Source organism: Monodelphis domestica, chromosome 6, assembly GCF_027887165.1.
Source record: "Monodelphis domestica isolate mMonDom1 chromosome 6, mMonDom1.pri, whole genome shotgun sequence".
Classification (NCBI taxonomy): Eukaryota; Metazoa; Chordata; class Mammalia; order Didelphimorphia; family Didelphidae; genus Monodelphis; species Monodelphis domestica.
Genome location: NC_077232.1, coordinates 3,129,238 through 3,154,630, shown reverse-complemented (window position 1 = coordinate 3,154,630; position 25,393 = coordinate 3,129,238). Strand labels below are relative to the sequence as shown.

General features: G+C 56.6%; 1 protein-coding gene across 11 annotated transcripts in view; it reads right to left on the bottom strand.

The window, feature by feature from the left end:
* Positions 1 to 557: 557 nt before the first annotated feature.
* The window catches only part of SHANK2 (SH3 and multiple ankyrin repeat domains 2), a 433,543-nt gene continuing 408,707 nt past the window's right edge, over positions 558 to 25,393 (bottom strand). For 5 of the 11 annotated variants that reach the window (XM_056801156.1, XM_056801149.1, XM_056801150.1 and 2 more), the window contains 4 exons: positions 21,835 to 21,946; positions 20,833 to 20,958; positions 17,266 to 19,675; positions 558 to 3,729 (listed from right to left, as the gene is read on the bottom strand). In XM_056801156.1, the coding sequence (XP_056657134.1) occupies positions 3,153 to 3,729; positions 17,266 to 19,675; positions 20,833 to 20,958; positions 21,835 to 21,946 (3,225 nt within the window). In that variant the 3' untranslated portion in view covers positions 558 to 3,152. Of the gene's footprint in view, positions 3,730 to 17,265; positions 19,676 to 20,832; positions 20,959 to 21,017; positions 21,039 to 21,834; positions 21,947 to 25,393 lie in introns of all 11 variants that reach the window. The other 6 variants (XM_056801152.1, XM_056801153.1, XM_056801160.1 and 3 more) reach the window with 3 other exon arrangements.

The window sequence follows — 25,393 nt, the reverse complement described above, 5'->3', positions numbered from 1 at the left end:
AGAGCAATAGAACACTAAAGGCTAGACAGGAAGAGAAAAGCATTCCCAGGAAGCCACTGGGGTTGGGGTGCCGACACACCTTGGCTGCTGGACTCGCGGGGTGATCAATAGGCACATTGGGTGCTCAGGAGGAAACCCCCAAAGGAGGCATTCTTTCATGACGAGCCGTACCACCAATAATGCACCAGCTCTGGGATATGTAGCATCTGTACAACCACAGCCACGGCTAGTCCTCGTTTGAGCATCAGCTGGAACCAGTACGGCAGGAACCTGTCCAGGTGTTTCGGGGGAGGCGTCCTGGCCAGCGGGAGGTTTGGTCTCGTATATACACATATGACAGAGATTGGACCTGGGAGTACAGTTTACCTAAAGTAGGGGACAGAGAAGACGCTTCTCCTAGAACCCAGAGCTGCAGCTTCCCGGTCTCCTGGAGCACCGGCTCCACCATGGGGGAGGACCACGCTTTGGCCTGAGGGGGGGAAGCTGGAGGGGGCTCTCTGGACGGGGAGCTACTGCCGAGGGGAGCAAACTCGTCAAACAGAGCTGGAGACGCTTCGTCTTGGCAAACAAGTATTTTATTGGTCAAAGCAGGCCCTGGGTCAGCCCGATTACCTTTATTCGGTAAGACACAATGTAAAAATAAACTATTTCATCAGCTCTTTTGCATCTCCTCCGGCTTTCTGCCGAGGACGCCGCATCTCGGCTGCCGGGAGTCTGGAGAGATCCGCACCCAGGAGCCGGGCTGCCCCCGGGGCCACCACTCCAGACACCTAAACTCTACGGAGCCGATTAAAAAGCGGCAGCCCGGAAGCCCGCTGGCTGAGCTCTCCTATCGGTTGGGTTCCGGTGCGGCCGAGGCAACACCGGCTGAAAGCAAAGGCCGGAAGAGAACTAGTGAGTGGTTTATTGACTGGATTCTGCCATATCGCCAAATGGAAGACAAATGATGGCTGAAGGACCATTGCTTGTTTTTTACACCTGCGTCACCCTGGCGGCCCCTCCGCTGGCCTCTCTCCAACTTCCTCTAGAGCAACGTTTGTCTCACTATGGAAAAACCGAAAGTACTCTGAAGGAAAATGCCCGAATGCATTCTTTTTATTACAAGTTAGGTTGGAACTTCCAAATACAAAGATTGACCTGCAAAGGGGATCGGAACAGAGGCAAAGTCAAAAGAAAGACTGGTTTTCCAGGGGGCGGGGAGGGACGGGGGACGAGTGGCTTTTTGTTGGCTTTGGGAGCGGGGAGGCGAGCCAGCGAGCGACCGCCGGTCCGCCGGCCGCGCGGTGAATCGGGACCCCTTTCGAAGAGACGTTTGTCCTTCGGTGCCGAAGTTCTAGCAAAGATAGAAAACGTAACACAGCTCTGCTGGTTCAGACGCATCCAAATAAGTTTGATTTAAAAAGGTCAGACTTTAGAATTATTCCACAGAAATAGGATTCTTAGTATTAAATCACCAAAGTTTGTTTGTTTTCACTTCCTAGCACAAAGGCTGCCTAGTAGACCAGCCACTGTTTTTTCTCTTAAAATATTGTGCTTATAAACTATCTATACAACTATTTAAACTTGCAGTAAAGAAAGAGTTAAATTGGTAAATTTTGCCGTACTCATTCGAGGGCTGCTGCAGACGTAATCAGACACACCTGATTGTGAGCAAAAGTAAGAAAAAGGAAAGAAAGAAAAGAAAAAAGGCTCGTTTTATAACTAGAGATGGGCGGCCTCGTCTGGAAAAGAAAACGGAAAAGCAAACCCCAGCCTTTGGGCCCCTTCCACAGGGGCGGGGAGTACACTGGAAGCCTGGCAGGACATTGGCTAGCTGTGGGCAGTTGGCGACCTCCCTCGCAGATGGGAGCCTCGGGGAGCCTGCGCCAAGTCAGGGAGGGGAGAAAGACATAGAAGAGGGCCTAGAAAAGTTGGCAGTCGGGGTGATCTCGCTCTACGACTAATGACCAGCATCTTTCCTAGCCCCTTGGCGGGCCCTCGCTTTGCTGCCTCCATTTCTGCACTGCAACCCCCGCTCGGAATTGGGCTGCTCCTCTCAGCCCCGGGTCCTGTCCGCCTTCTGTCCATCCCTCTCACAGCAGGCTGCAGATTCCCTGAGGCCCAAGGAGGAGGGGAGACTTCTGGACACACCGCTCTCCCTGGCCCCAGACAGCCAAGGGGCTGTCACGGTGTGGCTCCTCAACCTCGGCGCCCCTGACAGCAGCTCCTGACAAAGACCCCGCGGTCCAGGTAGCACCAGCGGGCCCTGGTTCACCTCATGGATCGGATTGTCCTTTGGGCCAATGTCTGGGCTCGCCTCCGTCAACCTCGATGGGGTGTAACAAATGCTCGAGAGCAGGAGCAGGAGCAGGGGAGGGAGGGGACCTACCGTCTTCCCCAGCCCAGCCGGACATGTCTGGACGGGACAGCCCGTGTCTGGCAGAGAGGTGGCAAGTGGCCGGGGCGGGCTGGCTCTCCCCTTCCGTCTCTACATCGTGGCTCTGTGCTTTGACTAACTCCGGGTGGCCTCAGGTGGCCGCCTGGGAAATATGCTAAATAGATTTATTTGCAGAAATCAAGAAATAAAGGTAAGCAAAGCAGGACACGATCTGCGGACAAGGTCTCTCCACCTCTCTGCCCGACAGCTATGGCTCCAGTCCCAGCGAGGAGATGGGTGAGACTCCGGGGACCGCCGGGGCCCCAAGATGGTGCAGCCCATAAATAAATACCTCTGGGGCTGCTTCTCCCGCAAGCCAACCGCTTGGAAACAAGGAAGCCAGGGAGCAGGGACCGACTAACGAGGGGAGAGGGATGAGCGAGAGCCAGTGCTTGGACCTGGGGGGTCAGGAGCCGGTCAGAACCAAGGGAGGAGCAGCTCAGGGGGCATCCATCCGGCCGAGCCCCTTCCTGGGCTGGCATCTGGGACTGGGAGGAGCAAGGGAGGTGGAATGCCCTTCTCCCTTCCTCCCCTCGACTGAAGGGAGTGGCGCCTCTGCCTGGCCGCGGCTCAGGGGTGGCGGACCCGGCCTGGGGCGCCAAGATGCCCTCGGCCTTTCTTTGGGCAACAGGAGGGGGATGGAGCCGGGCTGGGGGCCTCACGCGGTTGCAGCACAAGCCCATCTCTACTTATAAGCAGAAGTCCATGAAGGCCTAGGGAGGAGGAGCAGGCGCCCTTATCTGTCCAGCAGCTGCTTCAACGCCCTCTCGATGTTCATTCTGTGGCCCACTCGCGTCACGCCGAGGTCGATGAGGTCTTCCTTCTGGAGGTTTGGTAAGTGACTGCCGTCGATTTCATTGTCCATGAAGGTCTCTTTATGCTCGCCCAAGTTTAAGCTTTCCAGCCAATCAGCCACATCGGGCTTGGTCCACAGGTGGACAGGTTTAGTTGTAAAAGGCTTATTGGAGATTGGCTGTTGCAGTATCGAGGGAGACGGGGACCTGCTGCGCGCTGCCGCGCTCAAGCCAAACAGGTCCCCGGAAGGTGGCTGGCTCGGAAGGCTAAAAACCTCAGACAGAGTAGGTGAAGGGGACGCGGCTGAGACGGAGGCCACAGGGGCGCTCAGGGCCTCCTTGGTGATCTCTGTGGGCGAGACCACGGGGCTCGGGGCACGTCTCGTGACAGCGGTCCTCCCGTCATAGTCCGGCGGCGGCCTGCTCTGCAGGGTGATCGGCTGGGTGGTGCCAGGGCGGACGGTGAAGGTGACCGTCGTGCTCCGCGTCCCTGAGACGGTGCTCATGACATCCGTGCTCCTGCAAAGGAGACAAAGGGAAACCAGAGTCACAGGAGAGCAGTGGTTGGGCCACCGAGAGAGCTGGCAGGGGGGGAGCCGGGGCCGTGGGGTGGTAGAAAACTAAAGCGGGGGCTCTCGGGGCAGGCACACGGGCAGCCAATGATTCTAGCATGCCCCAATCAGGAGGAGACATTATTGCAAGAGACACCAAACCAGTTATCCCAGTCACCTGAGTTCAAGGATGAGGGAGGGATGGGAGAAAGGAAGGAAAGATGGAAGGGAGGAAGGGAGGGATGGAGGAAGGGAAGAAGGGAGGAAGGGAAGGAAAGAAGGAAGGAAGGGAGGGAGGGGGGAAAGGAGGAAGGGAGGATGGAAGGAAGGGAGGGAAGGAGGGAGGAAGGAAGGAAGGGAAGAAGGGAGGAAGGGAGGATGGAAGGAAGGGAGGGAAGGAAGGAAAGAAGGAAGGAAGGAAGGAAAGATGGAAGGAAGGGAGGGAGGGGGGAAAGAAGGAAGGGAAGAAGGGAGGAAGGGAGGATGGAAGGAAGGGAGGGATGGAAGAAGAGAAGAAGGGAGGAAGGGAAGGAGGGAGGAAGGAAGGAAGGGAGGGAGGGGACATTTTTAGGGGAGCCGTGTAAGCCCTCAGTAGTTCCTATTATGACCAAGAGGGGAGGTCAGAAGGACTCTGGATGGTATCCACACCCTCCTGGACCTCTGCTGTAAGGACTGGGGGAAGCTCTGGGTCCTGGGCTGGGAGGTCTGTGGTTTGCTGCTCCTGTGCACAGCCTCCTCCCCGCATGCTCAGGCGCCCCACAAATCACGGGGTGCCACATCGCAGCGGCAGTGGCTTTGGGCTCACCATTCTCCCCTCTCCCAGCAGGCCTGGGAAGCTTTCTTAAGTCCTGTCCGGGCTGGGCTGGGCTTCTGTCCTGCCCCACCCCGACTGCTTTCAGGAGAAAACAGGCAACTACCCGAAGCTCCAGAGCAGGGTCCAGCTTGGCAGAGCCCCAGTGCCCGTGGGGGAGGGGTTCCGGGGTCCGGCCCTCCCTCACCGAGCAGGCCCACCAGGCCTCTGGGGAAGACTTTCACCAAGACTGCCAGGAATGGCTCTCGCTCAGCAGGGCCAGCTTCACTTCTGACTTTGTATTCAGGAAATGGATCCGAATTGAATTCTCCACTAAAGGCGGCCTGGCAGAGGGTCATTCCAGGGGGCGAGGAGTCATGGGTTCAAGTTCTGCCTCAGAGACATGCCAGCTGTGTGATTCTGGGCAAACCACTTTCTTTTAAAATTTATTTAAATTTTTTTCCCCTTTAAATCCTCACCTTCCATCTTAGAATCAACACTGCATATTGGTTTTAAGGCAGAAGAGCGGTAAGAGCTGGGCAATGGGGTCAAATGACTTGCCCAGGGTCACAGAGCGAGGGTGTGCCTGAATCCAGATTTGAACCCAGGACTTCTCCTTTTCAGGCCTGACTCTCCATCCACTGAGCCCCCCGGCCAACTGTCCATCTATTCCTGACGAAGCACCTTCCGCACCTGGAGTTGCCCAAACCCACCAGCTCGTGAGTTCGGAGCGCCGGCCCTCCCCTCCGCTGAATCCTCTGCGGGCTCCTTACAGCTGCTGCTCCCCGAGGCAGCCCCCCAGCCTCTGGGATCTCTGGGGACGTGTTTTGAACCCCAGCCTCACTCGGGTAGGTAGGCCGCGCCAAGCCCTTCCCAGCCTGGGTGAGGAGACGAGCCCTCCAGAGAAATGGGCAGGTGGGTGGCCAGAGGCAGCAGTGACACTTCTTAGCTGGGTGACCCTGGGCGAGTCATGTCACCCTGTTTGCCTCAGTTTCCCCACCTGTCAAATGAGCTGGAGAAGGAAATGGCCCACCTCTCTAGTATCCCTGCCAACAAAACTCCACACGGAGTCCCGGAGAGTCAGACACACCGAAAAATGGACAAACCACCTCATTGCCTTGGAGAGGAAGCAAAGCCGAGTCCTGAGCTCTGTGTGCTGCCCATGAAGGGACAGTAAGCGAGACAGACAGAGAAACAGAGACGCGCAGAGAGAGACGGAGAGCCTGGGAGAGAGGAGCAGTCAGGGCAGGCTTCCTGTAAGAGGTGGCACCTGAGCAGTCAGCCCCATCAAGGGAAGGGGACAAATGTGTCCTTGGAGAAGCTCCTGCCCAGGAATAAGGCATGAGGGCGCCCCGAGAGCCTGCCCGCCTCCAGCGAGGCCGCCTGCTTCACGAGGCTCTGCACAGCCTCGGGGGCAGCATCCCTGGGCACCCGACGGCCAGGGCAGTGTGTGCTTACAGAAGAAATGGGGATGAGCGTGCTCCTGACCAAGCCTTAATTAAGCACCTACTGCATACCCGGTGCTGGACCCCGCCCAGACCGTGGGAGCTTCTGTTGGATGGACGCTGAGAGGCCAAGAAGGGGACAGTTGGTTGAGCCTCCGAGTGCAGATCCTGGCTCTGTTAGCCTTTTCCCTGGGTGACACCGACCTCTCGGGGTCTTCCTCAGGGAAGCGAGGAGGCTGGCCTGGCATCTCTGAGCATGTGGTTCTCTGACCTAAGTCAGCCATTACAGAAGGGAGGAGGACTTGGGACCCTGGCTGAGGCCCTGATAATTCAGAGAAGAGGGCATCATTATTCCAGTTTGAGTCAGGGAAATGGAGGCAGAGGTTGAGGGACTTGTCCAAGGCCACACAGCTAAGTGGAGGCTGGACTGACGCGAGCCCAGCACTCTCCCCCGTGCATCCGGAGGACCTTTGGGGAGTCACTGACTCGGCGCGATGCTTTACAGTTAGGATCTCTTGGGACTCTCACGAGAATGCTTCCTGTTTTTAACAGAAGAGGAAATGGAGGCAGAGGTTGAGGGACTTGTCCAAGGCCACACAGCTAAGTGGAGGCTGGACTGACGCGAGCCCAGCACTCTCCCCCGTGCATCCGGAGGACCTGTGGGGAGTCACTGACTCGGCGCGATGCTTTACAGTTAGGATCTCTTGGGACTCTCACGAGAATGCTTCCTGTTTTTAACAGAAGAGGAAATGGAGGCAGAGAGGAGGCAGTGGCTTGCCTGGGTCCTCATGGCTGGTGAGTGTCTGAGGTAGAACTTGAACTCGGGTCCACCTGATTCCAAGTTTGAAATGGAACCTACTGTGCTGCTGTGCCGCAGCCTGCTGGCCCCCGAAGGCCCGTCACCCTTGGGAGGAGCCCTGAGCAGTGGGTCTGCCGGGACTGGAGAAGGCCCTCTTTTGGGAAAGCAGACGTTGTTCTGCCTCTAGTTTTCTCCTCAGGCTCCTCCTCCGCCTGTCCAGAGTCCCGGCCGGCTGGCAGAAAAAGGCCAAGCCGAGCAAGGGCCGACCAAAGGAGCAGCGAGTCCCTGCCCAGCTGGGCGCCCCCGCTCTGGAGGGGGAAGAAGGCATAGCCTTTGTCCCCTTCTTTGGGGACAGACTTGGGCGTCCCTGGGTCCCGGCCCCTCCACCCCCGCGTCGGGGTTCCAGGTCTCTCCTCGCTGCCTCCTGCCCATCCGTGGGGTGCTTCTCCCAGCATCTCTGGGCTCGAGGGGAGCCGCCGTGTCTGTGACTAGCGGGTGCCCCAGCCTTGGCTGGCAGACCTCCAGGGGGGCGTCCACTGCCTGCCGGGCAGCCGGCATGTTTCTTAACATCCCCCTCACCCCGCTGCCTCCGTGGCTCCTGGGCTGCCCTCTGGACGTGGGCAGCTGGGTAAGGTGGCTCCCGAGGCTCCTTGGGGGGGACCGAAGGGCCAGAACCTCGGGGAGATCCGCTCTTCCTGACCACTGCGGATACCTGGGGCTGTGGGTCCAGCCCCGACCATATGGCCAGGGAAATCCCAGTGTGAAACTCCTTCCACAGGGCGTGACTTAACAATCTCCGGTCGGTTCCAGGCGAGGGATTCGTCCCAGATCAATTAGCAGGTGTCAGAGGCAGAATTTGAACCCACGTCTTCGAAGAGGAAGAGAGAAATTCCTTGACGTGGCGGGGGGCCAGACCTGGAGTGAGGGAGGCCTCAGCCCCACTTCAGTCTTAGATGTTCACTGGCCCCTCTGCGTGCCTCCGCTTTCCCTTCCGTAAAATGGGGCTAAGGATAGTGCCTGCCTCATAGGCTTGTGGGCAGGATCCAGGGAGATAATATCGGTGAAGCGCTTTGCAAACCTTCACGTTCTCTAGGAGGCTGGCTAATCCGGATCGCCAGCTAGTAGATAATCATCACAGTTCTATCCTGCGGCCCAGACACATAGCCGAGAAGCATTCAGGCCATGTTGTAGAGGATATAATAGAACAACATGCTGAAGCACGTAGTATTACAATCTCACTTAAGTCTCGGTACAGTCTTAAGTGGTTAAAGCTCAAGCTGCTGTGTGACCCTGGCCAAGTCCCTTAACTTTCTTGTCCAGCCCTACCGCCCTCTGCCTTGGAGCCAGTGCAGTGTTGATTGGAAGATAGAAGGGAGGGATGGCACCAAGAGCCCCCAGGCCCCCTCCCCCCAGGGCCCAGAATCCTCCCCTGGCACCAGCTCCCTTCCTGCACCCCAGGAGAGTGTTGGCTCCCTCTGGCTCCTGGTCCTTGGTGGCTTGGCCTGGGCCTGGCAGGAAGCCTCGAGTGCTGCCCCAGAAACCGTGGGCCCCCACTGGCATGAGGTACCGTCTCCCCACTCTCCTGATGCAGGGCCTCCCATGGGGCAGAGGCCCTCCCCAGGGGCCAACAGCTGCCCAAAGCTGGCATGAGGCAGCCTGTGGTGGGGCAGGGGGTACACGGGCTCTAGATTGGGCCCCTGGTCTAAGGGCACTCTGACGCAGAGAGCCAGGGCGCGCCCCCCACAAGAGGCCCAGCCAGCCAGCCTAGCTTGGGACAGGTGGCCTGGGCACTGGTCCAAGCCCTGGGCTGGAGGCAGCAAGACTGATTGTGAATGAAGAATGCCGGCCTCGACCACCCCTCGGTGCCTCCCCGAAGCTCCCTCCAAACCTAACCCGCTGGGGGGTGCCAGGGAACGTGATGGCGGTTGTTATCGTTTGAGGTGACATGCTGAGAATGGAGACGGATGCGTGTAGCTGCTGAAGGAGAGGTGCCGGGGCCCTCGGACGCCCGCAGTCAGGAAGGAGAGACAGAGGGACGGGCACAGGTGGCAGCTGCCCCCGCAGGCCCCACTTACGTGTAATCAGCACGACCCTCTTCTGCTTCCGGCCAATGAGAGCAAATGAGAGGATGACAAAATGGAATGGCAAAATGAATGAAAAGAAAGACAAACACGTGTGAGCTGGTGACTCATGAGATGGGATGAGATGAGGGAGCCCATCCCCGGGGCCCACACTGCCGGGCTGCTCATGGTGGAGGGCTGGAGCTGGGCATTATCTCGGAGGCCCCCCCATTCCCCCCATCCTCCATCCCCAAGGCTCCCCATGATCAGCCAAGGAGAGCAAAAGGCAGGACTTGAACTCGGGTCCTCCGACTCCAGTGGGCTGAAGGCTTTTGTCCCTGCCCTGCTTGGTCTCTCCATTTTTAGAAGGGTGAAACCAGGATCCAGAAAGCTTAATGAACTCTCCCAGAAAGCCAAGGCTACGCCTAGTCTTGAGCTTCAAACAGGAACCAACCCTCGGCAGGGCCAAAAGGCAGCTGAGCCAGGGTGGGAGACTGAGGGTGCCCCCCCTCCCTGGCACAGGGGTGCCTCATAGATGCTTCACCCCTTCCCCAACCTTCCTCTGAGAGGGCCTCCAGGGATGAGGATGCCACCTCCCCCCCCTCCTACTCTTCCTCCTGCCCTGCCTGCCCCCTGATCTCCAGGGAGGGCTTCTGCTACCCTTGCCACCCCAGGAGACCCCCCCTCCCTCTCCTCTTCCTCCTTCCCCTCCCCCTCCTCTTCCCCCTCCTGCCCTCTGATATCCGGGGAGGGCTTTGGCCACCCTCACCACCCTGGGAGACCTCCCCTTCCTCCCCCCCCCCCCCCAGCTCAGCCATCCCTTGCAGCTAGATCCTCCAGGCCGCAGGATGAGGTTGCCTAGCAACCTCTCTGCTCTGGGCGGAGCCCCCAGGACCATGCTGGCCTGCTAAGGAGCCGCATCCCTCTCCCTCTCCATCTTCTCTAAGCCAGCGGAAGGCAGGAGGGAGACAGGAAGAGCCCACGCGCATCTCTGGTTGGGCCTCTGCCTCTTGCCTAGAGACATTTTCATTTCGACAGTTCAATGCAGAGAAGGTGGCTGGCAGGTTGGGTGAGAACACAAGGTTGGGAGAGGAGGGCCTGGGTTCAAATCCTGCCTCTGCCATGAGCCCCTCAGTGTCTTCCTCTCTCAAAGGGCTCTGATGAGAAGCTTCTGAGGTGCCCTTCTGCCATCTTTAGTCAGCAGCTCTGGCCTGCAGCAAGGGCTTGGCTCTGTGGGCATCTGCCAGGTTTGCTGCCTCTGATCACCCCGTGCCACTCTTGCCCATGTTCTCCCCTGAATTCCACAGGGGGCTCTGCTCAACAAGATGGCAGCTTCCTCCAGGTCCTTCCATCATTGCTTGGACAGATGATGGGGGGGGAGTAGCAGGGCTCCCACCCCAGGACTGGGCTGTTACTATCCCCCCAAGGTTTCTGGGTGGCACACACGTTCCCAAAAGGTCCTGAAGGGAGGATGTGGGGCCGGGAGGCCTGGGTTCGAATCCCACGTCTGACACTTAGTCGCTGGGTGATCCCGGGGAGTTGTAGAGTCCCCCTGAGCGTCGCTTTATTTCCAAACTCGACATGCAGACACTCGAGGCCTCTGCTCGCGAGCTGGTCATTAGGAGGATGAGGCGGAAACGTGTGTCACGTTCTTTAAAGCTCTGAGGAGACGGCAGGTTTGCTCTTGTTCTCAGCCGTGGCGGGAGGTTGCCTTGACGACGGCACGCTCATCAGGCAGGGAGCGCCGAGATCAGAGACCCCGTTTTAGAGCTAGAGAAGTCGAGGCACAGAGACAAGGCCAGCACCGCAAGGGGATGGAGGTGGCCCCGCACGCCGAGTCTCCTGGCCCAACGTCCCCAGGAGCCAAGGATGGAAGTCGGGCTGGGAGTCGGGCATCCTCGTACCGAAAGAGGCCACCAAACCCGGCAGCCTCATTCACCCACATGTCAACTGGCACTAGGAAAAGAGGGGATCAGCGGGCCTGGCTGGCGCTGCCAACACACTCTTCTCCAGCGTGGAGGCCGCTGGGATGGACTGGGTAGAAAAAGCCCAGAGCAGCCGGATCGGATTCATTTTGAATCAAGACCAGCATTATGATTGGACAGAACTATGGATGAGCTTGAGGGAGGCGCAGGGAGCGGCAAAGGGGCTGTCAGGGCCTCAGAGGCTCAGAGCTGCAAGGGACCTCGGTGGCAAGTGGCCATCTAGCCTCTCTTTGAATACTTCCAGTGACGGGGAACTCACTACTTCTGTTTTTGAGAAATGGGCTCAGAGCTAATTAAGAACGTCTCCAGATGATCAGAACTCTGAGAGGGTCTCATTGGCACTGCAACCCCACAGCAGGTCAGACGGTCAAAATGTCTAACTTATTCCTCAGTAAAGAGGAGCGACTTCCCCAAGGTCTCATAGCCACTTCATGGCCAAGTTAGGACTTAAATTGTGCTCAATTCAACAATCACAAACATTTATGACTACATGTGCAGGGCTGTGCTAGGGCCCAAGACCAAGATCAAAGCAGGAACCAGACCCTTCCCTAGAGGCACTCATAGACTACAAGGGGCAGAGAAGGGAAGATGAGGAAATTCATTTGGGAGGGGGAAAGAGGGAGGGAGGGAGAGACAGAGAGATAGAGACAGAAAGAGACAGAGAAAGACAGAGACAGAGAGATAGACAGAGACAGAAAGACAGGAACAGAGACAGAGCTAGACAGATGGGCAGAGAAAGACAGAGAGAGAGAGAGACAGGGACAGAGAGAGAGACAGAGAAAGACAGACAGAGAGAAAGAGACAGACAGAGATAGAGATAGACAGATGGACAGAGAGAGAGAGAGAGAGAGGGAGAGGGAGAGAGACAGAGACAGGGACAGAGACAGATAGACAGATGGACAGAGAGAGAGGGAGACAGAGAGAAAGAGGGACAGAGAGACAGAGAGAGAACACATTAAAAAACTAGGACAATGATGGAAGACTTCCTGAAGGAGGTGGCACCTAAGGGACAAAGACTGGGAGAAATGAGGAGGAGGAGAGCATCCCAGCTTGGGGGAGATGGAATTGGAGTTTGGAAAGTGGTTCTCGTCCCAGGTTGCCTGAACTGAGAGCTCCTCAAGGGCAGGAATGTGAATGAGACTGAGAGGCCAGGCTGGAGAGGCTGGACCGCGAGGTGGAGGCATGGGGGAGCACTGTGGTCCGAGCTGAACTCTGGGTCCTCCCTTTGGCAGTGGAGTAGAGGCAGGAGAGTCGGGGGGGGGTGGGGAGAGGCTGGAATCAGAGAGCAGGGAGGAGCTGCTGCCACTTCCAGATGAAGGGTGCTGAGGCCCCGTACCCAAGCCAGGGCTCAGGGACTGGAAAGAAGGGGATGGATCCAAGAGAGGTCAGAGGAGCAGAAATGATGAGCTCCACTACTGGGGTGGAGGGAGGGTCTGGGACAACTGGATGAGCCTGGAAGGTCAGTGGTTTCCTCCCTAGAAATAGGGAGCTTCGGAAGGTTTGGGAGGATCCTGAACCCCATTTGGACATGTTTATTTTGTGGGGACATTTCTGAGGCGACCCTGCGGGCAGCTGAGATTTTGCCTGGCGATGCAGCTCTGGAGACACTGCTGGGTGGTATGGGGCAATCTGACCTCTGGCACTAACTAGCTGTATGACCCTGGTCAGTTCTCTTCACCTCTACCTTTTTTCCTCATTTGTATAATGGGGATAACATTAGTACTGATCTCCCAGGGCTGGTGGGAGTGTTTCTTTAGATAATGGTTGTAAAATGCTTTACAGACCTTGAAGGACAGTATAAATTCTGGCTGTTAGAATAGTTTAGTTCATGAGAAGTGATGGCTCTCCCAGCTCTGGGTTCTGCTAGAGCAGTGATGGTGAACCTGTTAAAGACTGAGTGCCCAAATGCTGATCCTCATGCTGCATCCTGACAGGGGAGGGAGGAAGTGCTCCAGCTGGGTAGAGAGGTGAGGGATGGGAGAAATGTCCTCAGGCATGATGGAGAGGAGGAGGGGAGCAGCCCCCTCCGGCACATGTGCCATAGGTTGGTCAGCACAGTGCTGGAGCATCTCTCTCCCTGTGCTTATACACATTCTCATATTCTTGCACATAGAAGGTATTTAAATCAACATTAGCTGAACTGAATTTCAGCGCTAGCTGGCCAGCACCATTAGATTTCTGTAACTCTGGTGTTTTGAATCTGGCTCTGTGACTAATGGGTGAGAGCGGAAGGGCTTGGACAAGACCCAGTCATTTGTGCCTCAGTTTCCTCATTTGTAAAATGGGGATGCTAATGTTGGCCCCGCCTATTCATTGAGAATGCATTTCCTCCAAATGAGGGAACAGAAGCGTGCGTGAAAACGTGGTAAAGCACGCCTGTGCCCAGGGCTGATTTCCCAGTCCCGGGATTCGGGGGGTCGAGGTTTCCATTCTCTCCACGAGACAGGAGGGCTTTGCCAAGAAGACCCCCCAATGGGGACACTCCACGGCTCTGGCTTTCTTCCCACACCCTGAGGAGGGCCGGCAGGAGTTCTCCCTTTCCTGATCCCGACGCCTCGACTTTCAGCTCCACCACTGAAGCTCCTGTTTTAGCCCTCGTGGCTCGGGGAGCCAACGAAAGCACCCCAAAGCCATTTGTGTCTGGAACCCCATCCAAGGGCCCGGGAACCGAAGAGGCCTGGGCTCCTTGGGCGCCATCTCCCAGGTGGAAAATGGCTCTGGTGCTGCACGAGACCTCAGAGGGCCCCGAGCCCAACCTTCCCCTTCTACAGATGAGGAAACGGAGGCCAAAGTCAGGGACAGACCCCAGAAGCAGATCATGTCACTGCACGGAAGTGAGGCTCATGGTGGGTGACTTGGCCAACAGAGGTCAGAGATGTGGCCGGGAGGGTCTTGGAGGACCCTCCACTCCCTCCCCAGCATCTTCGAGGGACAAGCCTGAAGCTTTCACTGGCCAGGACACGTCTGTGCCCACACGTGCCCGTGCATGGAATCCCAGAACCTAGGCCTGCAGAGATCCAGGAAGGGAAGTGACAGGGCCGGCCGCCAGAAAGCGATCCAGAACCTGCTGCCCGCCATGGCTTTGGGTCCGTGTCCAGTACAGACCGGACCAAATGAGAAGGGCCTTGGCCACTGCCCACTGCCTCCGTCCTCCCTTTTAGCAGTCCTGTAGGCTCTTGAGGGCCTCTTGGACCTGGACAGCACCTGAGACCCAGAAAAGGAAAGGAAAGGACTTGCCCAGGGTCACTCTCAAGAGAATCCTAAATGTATGACTGTTCAGAGGAGAAAGTCAGAAGACCAGCCTCTGGAGGCTTAATAGCCGCTGCAGAATGCCTTGGTCAAGTTTGTCTTCCTCTACTAAACCTCCAGTTGGGGGTAGCCGGGCCATGTGGTGGAAAGTGTGCCAGCCTGGAGACAGGAAAACTCGTTTTCCTGGGTTCAAATTTGGCCTCAAATCTGTGTGACCCTGGGCAAGTCTCTTCACACTGCTGGCCTCAGTTTCCTCATCTGTAAAATGAGCCGGAGAAGGAAATGGCCAACCCCTCCAGCATCTCCACCAAGAAAGCCCCAACCAGGGTCACAAAGAGTCAGTCACGACTGAAATGATTCAACAATAAAACCCACCCCGTTTGCCCAGAGAATCTGCCCAGGTCTGAGGAGAGGCCCCGCGGAAACACAAGATGTAGCTCTTTCCCCAAGGAGCGTCCAGCCCTGGGACTGGCTCAGGGCAAAGTCATGCTGGCCACCCGCAGGGCTGCCCTTCCACAGTAATTCGAGATCTGGGCCTGCCACAAGGCAAATGTCCACCCCTGTGCCCACCCTGCGGGCTTGGAGCAAGAAACGCCGAGTCCCTCATGGCCACGTCCCCCGCCGGTGCCTCCATCTCCAGGTCAGGAAAGCCTTCGGGGCTGCAGTTATGGTGCCGTTCGGGGGATTATCTGGACATGCTCAGGCCAGTCTCTTATTGGGGATGCTGTAGTGCAGAGCCTTGCTCCGCTATGGCTTGGACTGGATGAATCAATAATCATTTATCAGTTGCCACCTAGGCGGTACAGTAGATGGAGCACCTGGCTTGGATTCAGGAGACCCGAGTTTGAATCTGACCTTAGATACTCACTGTCTGATCCTGGGCAAGCCCCTTAACTTCCATTTGCCTCACTTTTCTCATCTGTAAAATGGGGATAATAACAGCACATGCCTACAGGTAGGAAGATTGTGAAGGTGGTTTGTAGTAGTGCTTTAGAGCACTATAGAAATGTGGGGATGGAGATGGGGGATGCACAGTGGCTTTGGAACTCAGCTCTCCAGGCCCAAGCTCTTTAGCAGGTGAGGGTGGGGGCAAGGGCTGTCCCCGTTTACCAAATGGCTAGCATTAAACATCCCCACGAGGGCTCGAGGGGAAAGTGGGCAAAGTCTTGCGGTGCCACGGAAGCCCATCTTGTACTTTAGGCACAGAAGCTCTGGCCCAGAGGGAGAGAGACTTGGCCAAAGGCTCCCAGGAAGGGTCCCAGCTGTGGGTCTGGGAGGGGGCCTCAGAGGCCATCTTGTGCTACTGCCTCAGCTCACAGCGGAGGGAAGGGAGGCCTGGGGAGGCTTTGCTGGGCCCCCTGTGCTTAGGCTGCTAAGCTCCCGGAAGACAACATCAACTTCTGCCCTCACCTGGATTGGGGCACCCTGCAGACGAGGCAATGGCACGGGAGAATACTCTGTCGGTTTCATGGGAAGGAATCCAAGAGGCTCTTTGGTCCACCCCCCCCCCCTCATTTTCCAGGCGAGAGAACTGATGTGGGGACAGATACAATGACTTGCCCAGGGTCATACGGGGAGAAGGTGGCAAAGTCGGGATCCAAAGCCAGGTTTTCTGGCTCCGTGCCCTTTGCTCCTTCAAGGATCAAACATTTGTTTCCGTGTTAAGTCCCAGCCATCCGTTGTAGTGTGTAGCCAGATAGGAAGCCTCCTGCCACCAGAGTACAGTAATTCCAAAATGAGATCGCCATGATAGGAAATGAGACCCCATACATGTGAGTGCCTCTGTGGGCACGTGTGACCTTCCGAAGCCACGCACGCAGGCACGAGCATCTCTAGCAACTCCGGAAAGAAGTGGGGCTTCGGGTGGGCTGGAGGAGTAGGGCCCAAGCTCTGATGATGGGTTTGGCCCTGCGCCTCGGTCTACAGGGGATGGAGGGGAAGACTGCAGCGGGGTGGGAGAGGGAGCGCTGCCCCTGCATTCCAGTCCTTCTGTGGGACTGTGGCCTCTGTTACCTCCCTGCCAATGGGGGAGTTGGGCCAGATGGTGCTCTCCAGCCAGACTTAGGTTCTATGAGGCTACGCCCCTCACAGACCAGGGCTGCTCTCTTCTACAGTGTTGGCAGACAGGAAGTGCCAGGTGTTTGCCCCTGAGGCCACAAAAATGCCTGTTCCTCTCTCTCTTCCCCCAAATGCCCACATCCTGGTGACCATCCCCCATGGCTGGAATGCCTTCCTCCATCATGGGTGGTGCCTTTTTTCTAAGCTCAGCGTGTGTCACCTCCTCCAGGAAACCTCTCTTGATTCCCTACTCCCTCCCCAACCAGTGCTTCTTGCCCTCCCCAGGGAAACGCCTACTGGTTGTTTTGTTCTACGTGTTCTGGGCCCACTGTCTGATGGTTTTCTGCCCATAGAGCAGAAACGACTGGAGAGTGAGGATGCTTTGGCTTTTTCCTCTGCACTCCCAACACCCAGCCCAGTGATTACTGTGGAATAGATGCCACATAAACAGATGAACAGAATTGAATTGGAAAGGCCCTGGGCTTTTCTGGCACCAGACACTCGCCCGCTCTATCCCTCCTACGAGGGGATTTGTTTGAAGGCCACCACCAGGGAGGGAGAGGCCACTTCTTTCCCAGGTGGGCCTTTCCACTATGGCAGCTCTGCATCACTGCTATTTCTATGCTGTGGGGACAAGTAGAACAAGTCTTTTTCTTCTTCCAGATGATAGCCCTTCCTGTACTGAAGTGAAAACTTGAACCCAGCTCCCAACACACAAGAGGTCACACAACAGCCTGGGGAACAGCAATGACCTCCCCTCCTCAATTTTTCTGACTGAAGTTGCTGCTCATTTTCCCTTCTTACCCATTTCTGGGAAAAGCAGGCTGTGGCCAGGCCTGGGGCTTGATAAAACTCCTGGTGGTGCCTAGTGGAGACCATGGCAGAAAGAGCCAGAGATATCCCTGATCTGGGCCAGTACAGCTTTAGGAAGGGGTGTCCATGGGCTTTAGGGGGTCACTACACCACCTAACTAAGGGTAGCCTCTGGGCCCTTCCCATCTGAGAAGCTCATTGGGCAGCTAAGGTTTCCCAAGGCTTGTTCTCGGCTCTTTTCTCAGCCGACCATGCTGGCATGTGCTCACTCACCCCAGCTAGGCTTCTCCCACTCTAAGCACTTACCTCGTACTGAGGCTAGCGGTTTTGGTTCCAGTCGGTGAATCCAACACTTCCCCTGGTTTCGTAGATTTCTCTCGGTTCATTTGCTGCAGGATTGAATTCAATTCGCTAATGACGTTTGCCTTGGGGCCTGAGAGAATCGGGCTTTTGACCTCAGGGACATCTCCCCACAGCTTGGAGGTCCTTTGCTGGAGAGCCTTGGCTGTCCCACCTGGCTGGGCGCCACCCGCTGGCAGGGGTGGTGCCGGCGCCGGCGGGGGGATCACAAAGCCGTCTGCGTTCTCTTCTACCAGGGCGTCTCTGTGAAGGGCATTGCTTTTGGTGATTATGGGCTTCATTTTTGGCTTCGGAGGTACAGGGGGCTTGTCGACCATAAATGCCTGCCCATCTGCATAGACCGTGCATGTGTCCAGGGTTTCACCCCCTTCCGAGGACAAGGTGGAGATGCTGGACACGGTGGAGATAGTGCTGGTTGTCTCAAGGTGATGGTCACTGCTACTCCGACTGTCCACCTCCTCGATCCCAGAGTCAGTGACATTATCAAAACTTTCTGGGGGTGGCAGAAACGAGGCTGGCAAACAGTTTGAAAGACCTGCCGGTTTCTTACTGTCTACGGAGTTGGTTGATTGGTTGGGGAGGAATGAAGGGGACTGGGGGGAATCTTTCCTCGGTTTCCCCAGATCTGGGAGAGGGGGAGTTGGTGCCGCGCGATCATCAGGGATATCAAAACTGTTTGCAAACTCTAGGGGTGGAGGCAATGGTTCTGTAAAAATAAAATCTTCGTCTAGATCCACGGATGCCAGAGGAGGGGGTGGGATACGGAATGGCAAGACCACCGGCTCATCCACAGAGCCTGCTGCTGCCATCACCTTGCCCGGGCCGGTGGCCGAGACCTGTAAAGCACCTTCGGTTTCTGGAATGCTTTCGGGCACCTCGGATGGAGAGCGTTCTGGCTCTGGGTTCAGGTCCCCTTTCTCATCTTCCTCTTCGGGGGAGTCATCCGACTTGGCGGCATCCACAGTGTGAACCATCAGCAGGCCAGCCGTTTTCTGCTGGGAGGTGTCCACGATGTTAATTAGCATGTTCTTCTTCTCATCTCCTTTCTTGTCCTTGCTCATGTCCGTCTCGTACTTGTTCTCCGTCTCCTGCCTCCTCAGGGGTCCGCGGGTGCTCTGCCTGGTCACGGAGGGGAAGGCGGGCTCCATGTTGGGCCGCATTTTGGTATCGATGTACAGAGGCTTGTTCAGATCTGCCTTGGTTGCCTCCCCTTTGCTGGGACCCTGCTGAGTTTCTTTCAACGCTCTATCCCTGGCCGAGAGGGCCAGAGCTAATGGTGAGTTGGGGTCCAGTAGCCTTCCGGTGAGGGGATGCACATAGTTATCCGGGCCGACCGCGCTCCCGCTCTTGGCTGCCGCTCCGGCATTGTTTTCGGGACCCTTGGCTTTGGGGACAGAATTCAGGGTCCTCAGACTCCCCGGCTCACTCTGGCTGCCGGCCTCACTGTTGGCAAAATGGTTCTCGGGCTCCCTCGGTGTTGCCACTGGCGTGGGAGATGGCAACGGGCCCAGGCTTTCCTCATTGCCGAACATCTCTTCCTCTGGGAACTTGGAAGGCCTTGTCCTGGGAGCAGGCGGCCCTGGCCCCAGGCCCACGTCCTCATCCCCCAGGTCCGTGGAGAGGAAGGCCGGAGAGTTCCGCCTCGCCTCCAGCCTCTTCTCCCTGTCCCGGACGGCTCCGGCAATGGCCGCGGCAAAGGGGCTGCTGACACCCAGGCTGTCATCGGGCCGCAGCTGCCCGGGAGGCTCGCAGGACTGAGAGTCGATCTCCATGCTGCTGCCCTGGCTGCTCTTCCCGCTGCTGCTGGTGGACGGCTCTTTCACGATGATGGTCGGGATGGGGATGGAGCAAGTCTTCTCAGGGCTGTCCTCCACGTTGGACTGCTTCACCAGCATGCCCTTCCTCCTGGCGGGCTTTGCTGGCACGTAGACGGCCTTGCTCGCGATCTTGCCCACTTCCGAATACGGGTTTTCGGGCATCTGGCCCCTCTTGTTCCTGAAGTTCGCCTGGGCGGCAGCATTGCGACTGTACAGGTCTTCGGAGTCCAGGGAGTAGCGGTCCAGCTCTCTCCGGTAGTACATGCCCTTCTCGCGCATCACCGTGCCGATGTTCTCGGCCCGAGGGGATGGAGACACCTTAGGGACCGAGTTCTGATTGAAGGGGGGCTTGATGGTCCCATAGGGTCTGGACGTCGGGGACTTGGGTGGGTTGTAGGCGGTCGGGGAGGGCGGTGGCGGGGAAGGAGGCAAGGACTGCGGAGGAGGCGGGATGTCTTCCGAGGTGTCGGGCATGGACAGGCTTCTCGTGAACTTCAGCATCGGGGGAGCCAGGAACTGACGCTCTTCCTCGGTGATTCCTGGAAGCGGAGAAGCAGTGAGACACAGTGTTAGTTATCAGAACGGGCTGATAGCGTGTCTCTTCAATGCAGCAGGATCTGCCATTTGGTCACTTTTCAACAGCAACACAGGAAGACATGCACATACACACACGCACACGCACACATGTAGCGCTGAACACACCATTAACTGGCCACTCTCTGGGTCAAGAGAAGAAAAGAAATCTCTCCCTCGGGGGACATAAGGAGAGAGCTCAGGGTATGCGGACGTGGTTCTAGGGGGGCTTCTTTTTAAACCCTTTACTTCCAGCTTGGAGTCAATACTGTGGATTAGTTCCAAGGAAGAAGGGCAGTAAGGGCTAGGCGATGAGGTTGTGACTTGCCCTGGGTCATGCAGCTAGGAAGTCTAAGGCCATATTTGAACCTGGGACCCCCATTTTTAGGCCTGGCTCTAGTCACCTAGCTGCCCTGAGGTGGAGAGGCTTTAATCCGAGCCATGGTACGCCAGGCTTTGGCGGCGATGGCACAGGTCCGCAGCTTGGGACTTGGTGGCCACTCTCAGGGCCGAGATGAATAAAGCCCATGAGAGCTTTTCATCTGGACTTTAGAGGTGACTTTAGAGGCTGGCCTGGGGGCTCTGTTTTGTGCCTCTGGCCCTGTGAGCTCTCATCTCATGGCTGTGGAACGGGCGAATCACAGACTCGGAGTTTGAGAAGATTCTCTTCTGCCGTGTGGCTGCCCCTTTCTATATCCTGCGCCGCTCCCAGTCGGGGGCATCCCGAGGCCCCCTGGGAGGGCCGGGGAGGGGACTGAATTGTGTATCAATGCTGGTCCAACAGCTAATGCCGCTCACTGCCCTGAAGCGACCTAACGCCCTTCGATGCTTCCTAATGTTAGCATGAACTGCCCCATGGCTGGAGAGAGTTGGGCGTCCCAGGGGGGGCCAGAGATTTCTTTTGCAATCACCCAAAGGACATGAAAACAGGATGAGGAGACGGTGAAAAGGCGAGCAGAGACATGGAACACGGACCGGCGGACACAGAGGGCCCCTCCCCCTCTGGAATGGCAGCGGCATGCGGTTTTTGAAGGGGAACCAAATGAGCGTCCAGGAAAGTGAATTCCTGCGATGGACTCAACAACAACATTCATTCGATAAGGGTATTCTCAATGGGACGTACTCCTTGGGGAAAGCATCCTGGGCATCGCCAATGCTTTGGGGACGGCCGAGGGCTCGGAGTCACCACCGGCGCCAGGCGCGTTGGCCAACGGTTGAGTTTCCAAGGAGCCGCCATTGACGAATACACCTTATGGAGCAAAGGGCGTGACACAGAAACGACAGACTTTAGGCTGGAGCTTCACTAACCTGAGAGAAAGATTCTGCTGTCTGACAAGAGGAAACGAGTGGTTATTAAGTGGCGTATTGGCCAGAGCCAAAACCCACCTGGCCTTAGCGCTGCTCTGAGCGTCAGCCGCTCCCGTGGCCGGCGGTCAGGGCGTCCAAGTCATCGGCAGCCCGGCCCTGGGCCCCCAGCCCGCTAACAGACCAGCCACGAGCCCAGGAGGGTGCAGAAGACACTCCCTGGTGATCAGGTTTTGCAAGCACACAGCGAAGCGCCCCCTCCCCCCGACACAGAGAAGGGTCTCAGGAGGCTCCTGGCTGCACGCCACCCTCAGCCCAAAGCTCCCTGGACAGGCTCCTGCTGGCCACCGGCCACGGGCACCTTCCTTATGTCGGAGAAGGGCCGGGCTCAAACGGGTCAGTTGGGGCACCCCAGAAAAGGCCCTCAAGGGCAGCGGCTGGAGGCCAGCGCTCGGCCCAATCCTGCGGGCAGAGGAGGCCCTCCCAGCCTCTTACCCCGCTGGCCCCACCGTGCTGGGACCCGGGAGGTGGACTCTCGTGAAGAGAGAGGGCCTGACCGCCCTGGGACGGACGGAGCTCATGCCACATTAGGGATGCTCCCATCCAAGATGGCCCTGGCTGACGAGATCGGATTAGACAGAAAGCTTGTGGAACACCTGAAAGTGGGTCAGATGAACCTGGAGGGCGGGCAGTAGGCACACTGCAGGGGAGGGGAAACGGGAGCCCGGGTTGGGGTGCCCTGTGGCTCGCCTCCTCCCACCCTCCCGCATAGGCAGGGACGGGGGTGCTTCTCACGAGGATGACCACACGCCTTCCTTACCTATTGACTTCTGCCTTCTCATCGTACCTCGAGGGATGCCCAGGAACGGGGCCTTCGGACTCCCTGGGACCGTGGGGGTCATCACGGCGATGCCCTGCCGCTCGTAAAGGGACTGTGGAGCAAAGAGTGCTGGGTGAGGCCCGAAGGGCTCTTGGCCTGGGCACCCCGGTCCAGAGGGCCGGAGAGCGACCAGACAGAGGAGAGCGGCTGAGGCCGGGCGCCTCCAGGGCTGCTTCCGGGGGCGATTTCTTCTCTCCAAAGAAGCTGCAGGAGAGGACGAGGCCCTGCCTCTCCTGAGCCGCCATCGCAGCCCCCCGGAGCCCTTCGAAGGATTAGAGCGGTTTGCAGAGTGACCGCTAGGGTCCTTCCAGCGCCCTCTCTGGACCTCAACAGACGTGTGGGGAGACGAGGTGGCCGCTCGGTCCAGCGCCAGCCCCAAACTCCCAGCTCTTCCCTGGGAGCCACCCGAAGGTCCTTGTTTCAAAGTGGCCATCATTGGCCGGCTACGACCCCACACACTTTCGTTTGCCAGATGAACAACAAAGCATGGTTCCTGGGGAAGCCCCAGGGGACGGAGGCACTTTTAAACCCTGACCTGCATCTTAGAATCGATACTGTAAGCCGGTTCCAAGGCAGAAGAGGGCTGGGCAATGGGGGTGTCCAGGGCCACCCAGCCAGGAAGTGTCGGAGGTCACATTTGAACTCAGGACCTCCTTTCTCTAGTCCTGGCTAGCTGCTCTGAGGCAGAGACATTTTGGCTGGGCCAGCCTAGTCTTACACCTGGAGACATTGTTCTATGGCGTGGGAAGGCGAGGGGGAGGGGAGAGTTGGGGGGAACGTGGACACCCCCTCTCAAGGGGCTTTCAGGGAAAGGGCCTGGATGGGTGGGTGAGGCCCTGCGGTCAGCCCTGGCCCAAAGGACCCTCCCACCTGATTTATTTCCCCAGTGCACACTCACAGGTTTATTCTTTGTTCTCTGCCTGTGGCGAGAGTTTACTAAATGCTTGTCATGCTGACCACAGGGGGAGGAGGGGGAAGGGATCCTCTAATTTTCTGAGCCTCAGTTTTTTCTCCTTCAATGGCTTCGTTGACCCTCCCTGCCTTACAGGGACATCATCATGAACGTGCTTTGGAAGTCTGGACTGCCCCAACCTCAGCGGAGCCAGAGCCCATTGGCCCACTGTCCAGGGGATGGACGGGTCAACCTCCCCCTCTCCTGGCCCCCATCTTGTCCGGTTGCACGCCCTTCAGGACAGAAGGAGCCCCGAGCCCACCGCACGGCCGTATTCACGTTTACGGGCCGTTTTCTGCAGAACGACCCGCTGAGGCAAGAGCAGCAGGCAAAATCGGGGCCAGGAAATCGGGTACCTGAGGTGGGTGGGATGAAATCTGCCTCGAACTTCTCTGAAGGGAAGAGGGGGAAGAGGTGGGAGATGGAGAGCCATTTGGCAGCATCCCGTTATAACTCCTCCCCATAGGTAGGTACTAAGCGCCACTGCGTTCAGGCTCCACAAAGACAGAGGGATGCTGCCGCGCCCTGGGCACTCTGGCAGCTGGGAGCGCTTCCCTGATGGCTCTGCCCTAGTTACAGCTCTGTGTGCAGGTAACAGCACTCTCCCCCCAATAAGAAGCCCCGAGCAGGCCTGAAGGGAGGAAGGCCTGACTCTGAGGTGGGATTCGAACTGAGGTCTCACGCCCTATTTCTATAGCGTGGAGAGCAGAGAACACGTTCTCAGGATGATGGTCAGGCAGGCTCCTATCTCTCCCTCTCTCTTCCTTTGCTCCCATCTTGGAGGAAGAAGCAGCCTCTTTCCTAGGACAGCTTCCCATTTGCCATCTCTCTCACCCCTTCCAGACCCAGAGGGTCATGGCAAAAAGGGCTGGAATTAAAGCCAGAGATTTAGATGCAAGCCCCAGCTCTTACACTTAGTGTCTGGGCAGCCTTGGGAAAGTCACTCTATCTCCCTCAGCCTCAGTTTCCTCAACTACAAATTGAGAGTGTTGGGTTAGACTGTCTCCTCCAATTCTCTTTTCTTTAAAAAAAATAAAACTCTTACCTTTGGTCTTAGAATTGATAGAAGTACTGGTTCTAAGGCAGAAAAATGCTAAGGGCTAGGCAACTGAGGTTGACTTGCCCAGGCTCACAGCTAAGATTTGTCTGAGGTCAGATTTGAACCCAGGACCTCCCTTCTCTAGGCTTAGATCTCTATCCACCAAATCCCCTAGCTGCCCCCATCTCTTCCAGTTCTAAAACTATGATCCAATGGTCCCCAGCCTCTCTGGACCAGTTAGTTCTTTCTCTGTTACCAACAAACAGGTTCACCCAATCCTTTGAAGATTGCGCCCTCCCATCCCTTCAAGGTACTGGCCTTTGCCTCTTCCCTTTTACTCTCCAGGTCATAGGAAGCATCATTTATAAAAATTTTCCTGCATTTCTTCACCTTCTTGGACAGCTGGCTTTCAATCTGATCACTTAAATGAAGCTGCTTTCCTTCAGGTAACCAAGAGGTTCCTAGTGGCTAAACCAGTAGACTTTTCTTAGTTCTCCTTGTTAACCCCTCTGGAGCTCTGGACACACTCAAGCATCCTCTCTGGGACACCATCCCTAACAATCAAGCAATGGACATTTCTTTAGGGACTCCTAGTTCCAGGCTTCTGTTTTCTTATGTCTCAGACTGCTCCTTCTCAGGGTCCTTTTCTCAGGTTTCACCCAAGACTTTATTCTGTCTCTCTTGTCTCTTCCTTTTTTACTCCATCTGTTGGAAAGCTCTTTAGCTCCCACAGGAGCAAATATAATTCTACACAGTTCTATACAGCCATTTCTCCTGAATACCTGAATAGCTGTTCCATGGATGTCCTCTCCACACCTCCAATTCAACACGTCAGAAGCAGAACTCATTATCTTTCTTCCCAGATTTACTGTCTCTCCAAATGCCTGTTTCCATGAAAGCACCTCCCATCTTTCAAGACTCCAAAATTTCTGGCTTCAGTGTCATCCTTGAGTTCTTCCTCTCCTTAACCCCCAATCTAAAATCAGTTGATTGTAACAAACCTTGTACCTACTGTCTTAGAACTGATAGTATCCATTCCAAGACAGAAGAGCTATAAGGGCTAGAAAATTTGGATTACATGACTTTTCCAGGGTCACACAAGTGTCTAAGGCCAGATTTGAACCCAGAACTTCCCAGTTCCAGGTCTGGTTCTCTATCTACTGAGATACCTAATTGTCCCATGGTTTTTCACACTTTCTCACACTGTATCTGGGCTCTCTTCCCACTTACCTAGTTAAGGTTCTTATCACCTCTCCCACAGACTACTCTAATAACTTCCTGCTTGGCTTCCTTGTTTTCTCTCTCCCTTCTCACCTCATAGAGCTGCAAAAAACATTCTTGGGGCACAGGCTACTCACTCCCTGGTTCAAAAACTGTCAAAGCTTCCCTCTTCCCTAGAGTATAAAATACAAAGTTTTCAGTCTTGATTTGTGGAAATCTGGTTTCTCCCTCTGCTTTCAGATTTATTCCTTTCTTAAGATTCCCCTTGACCTGTGTTGGCGAAGATG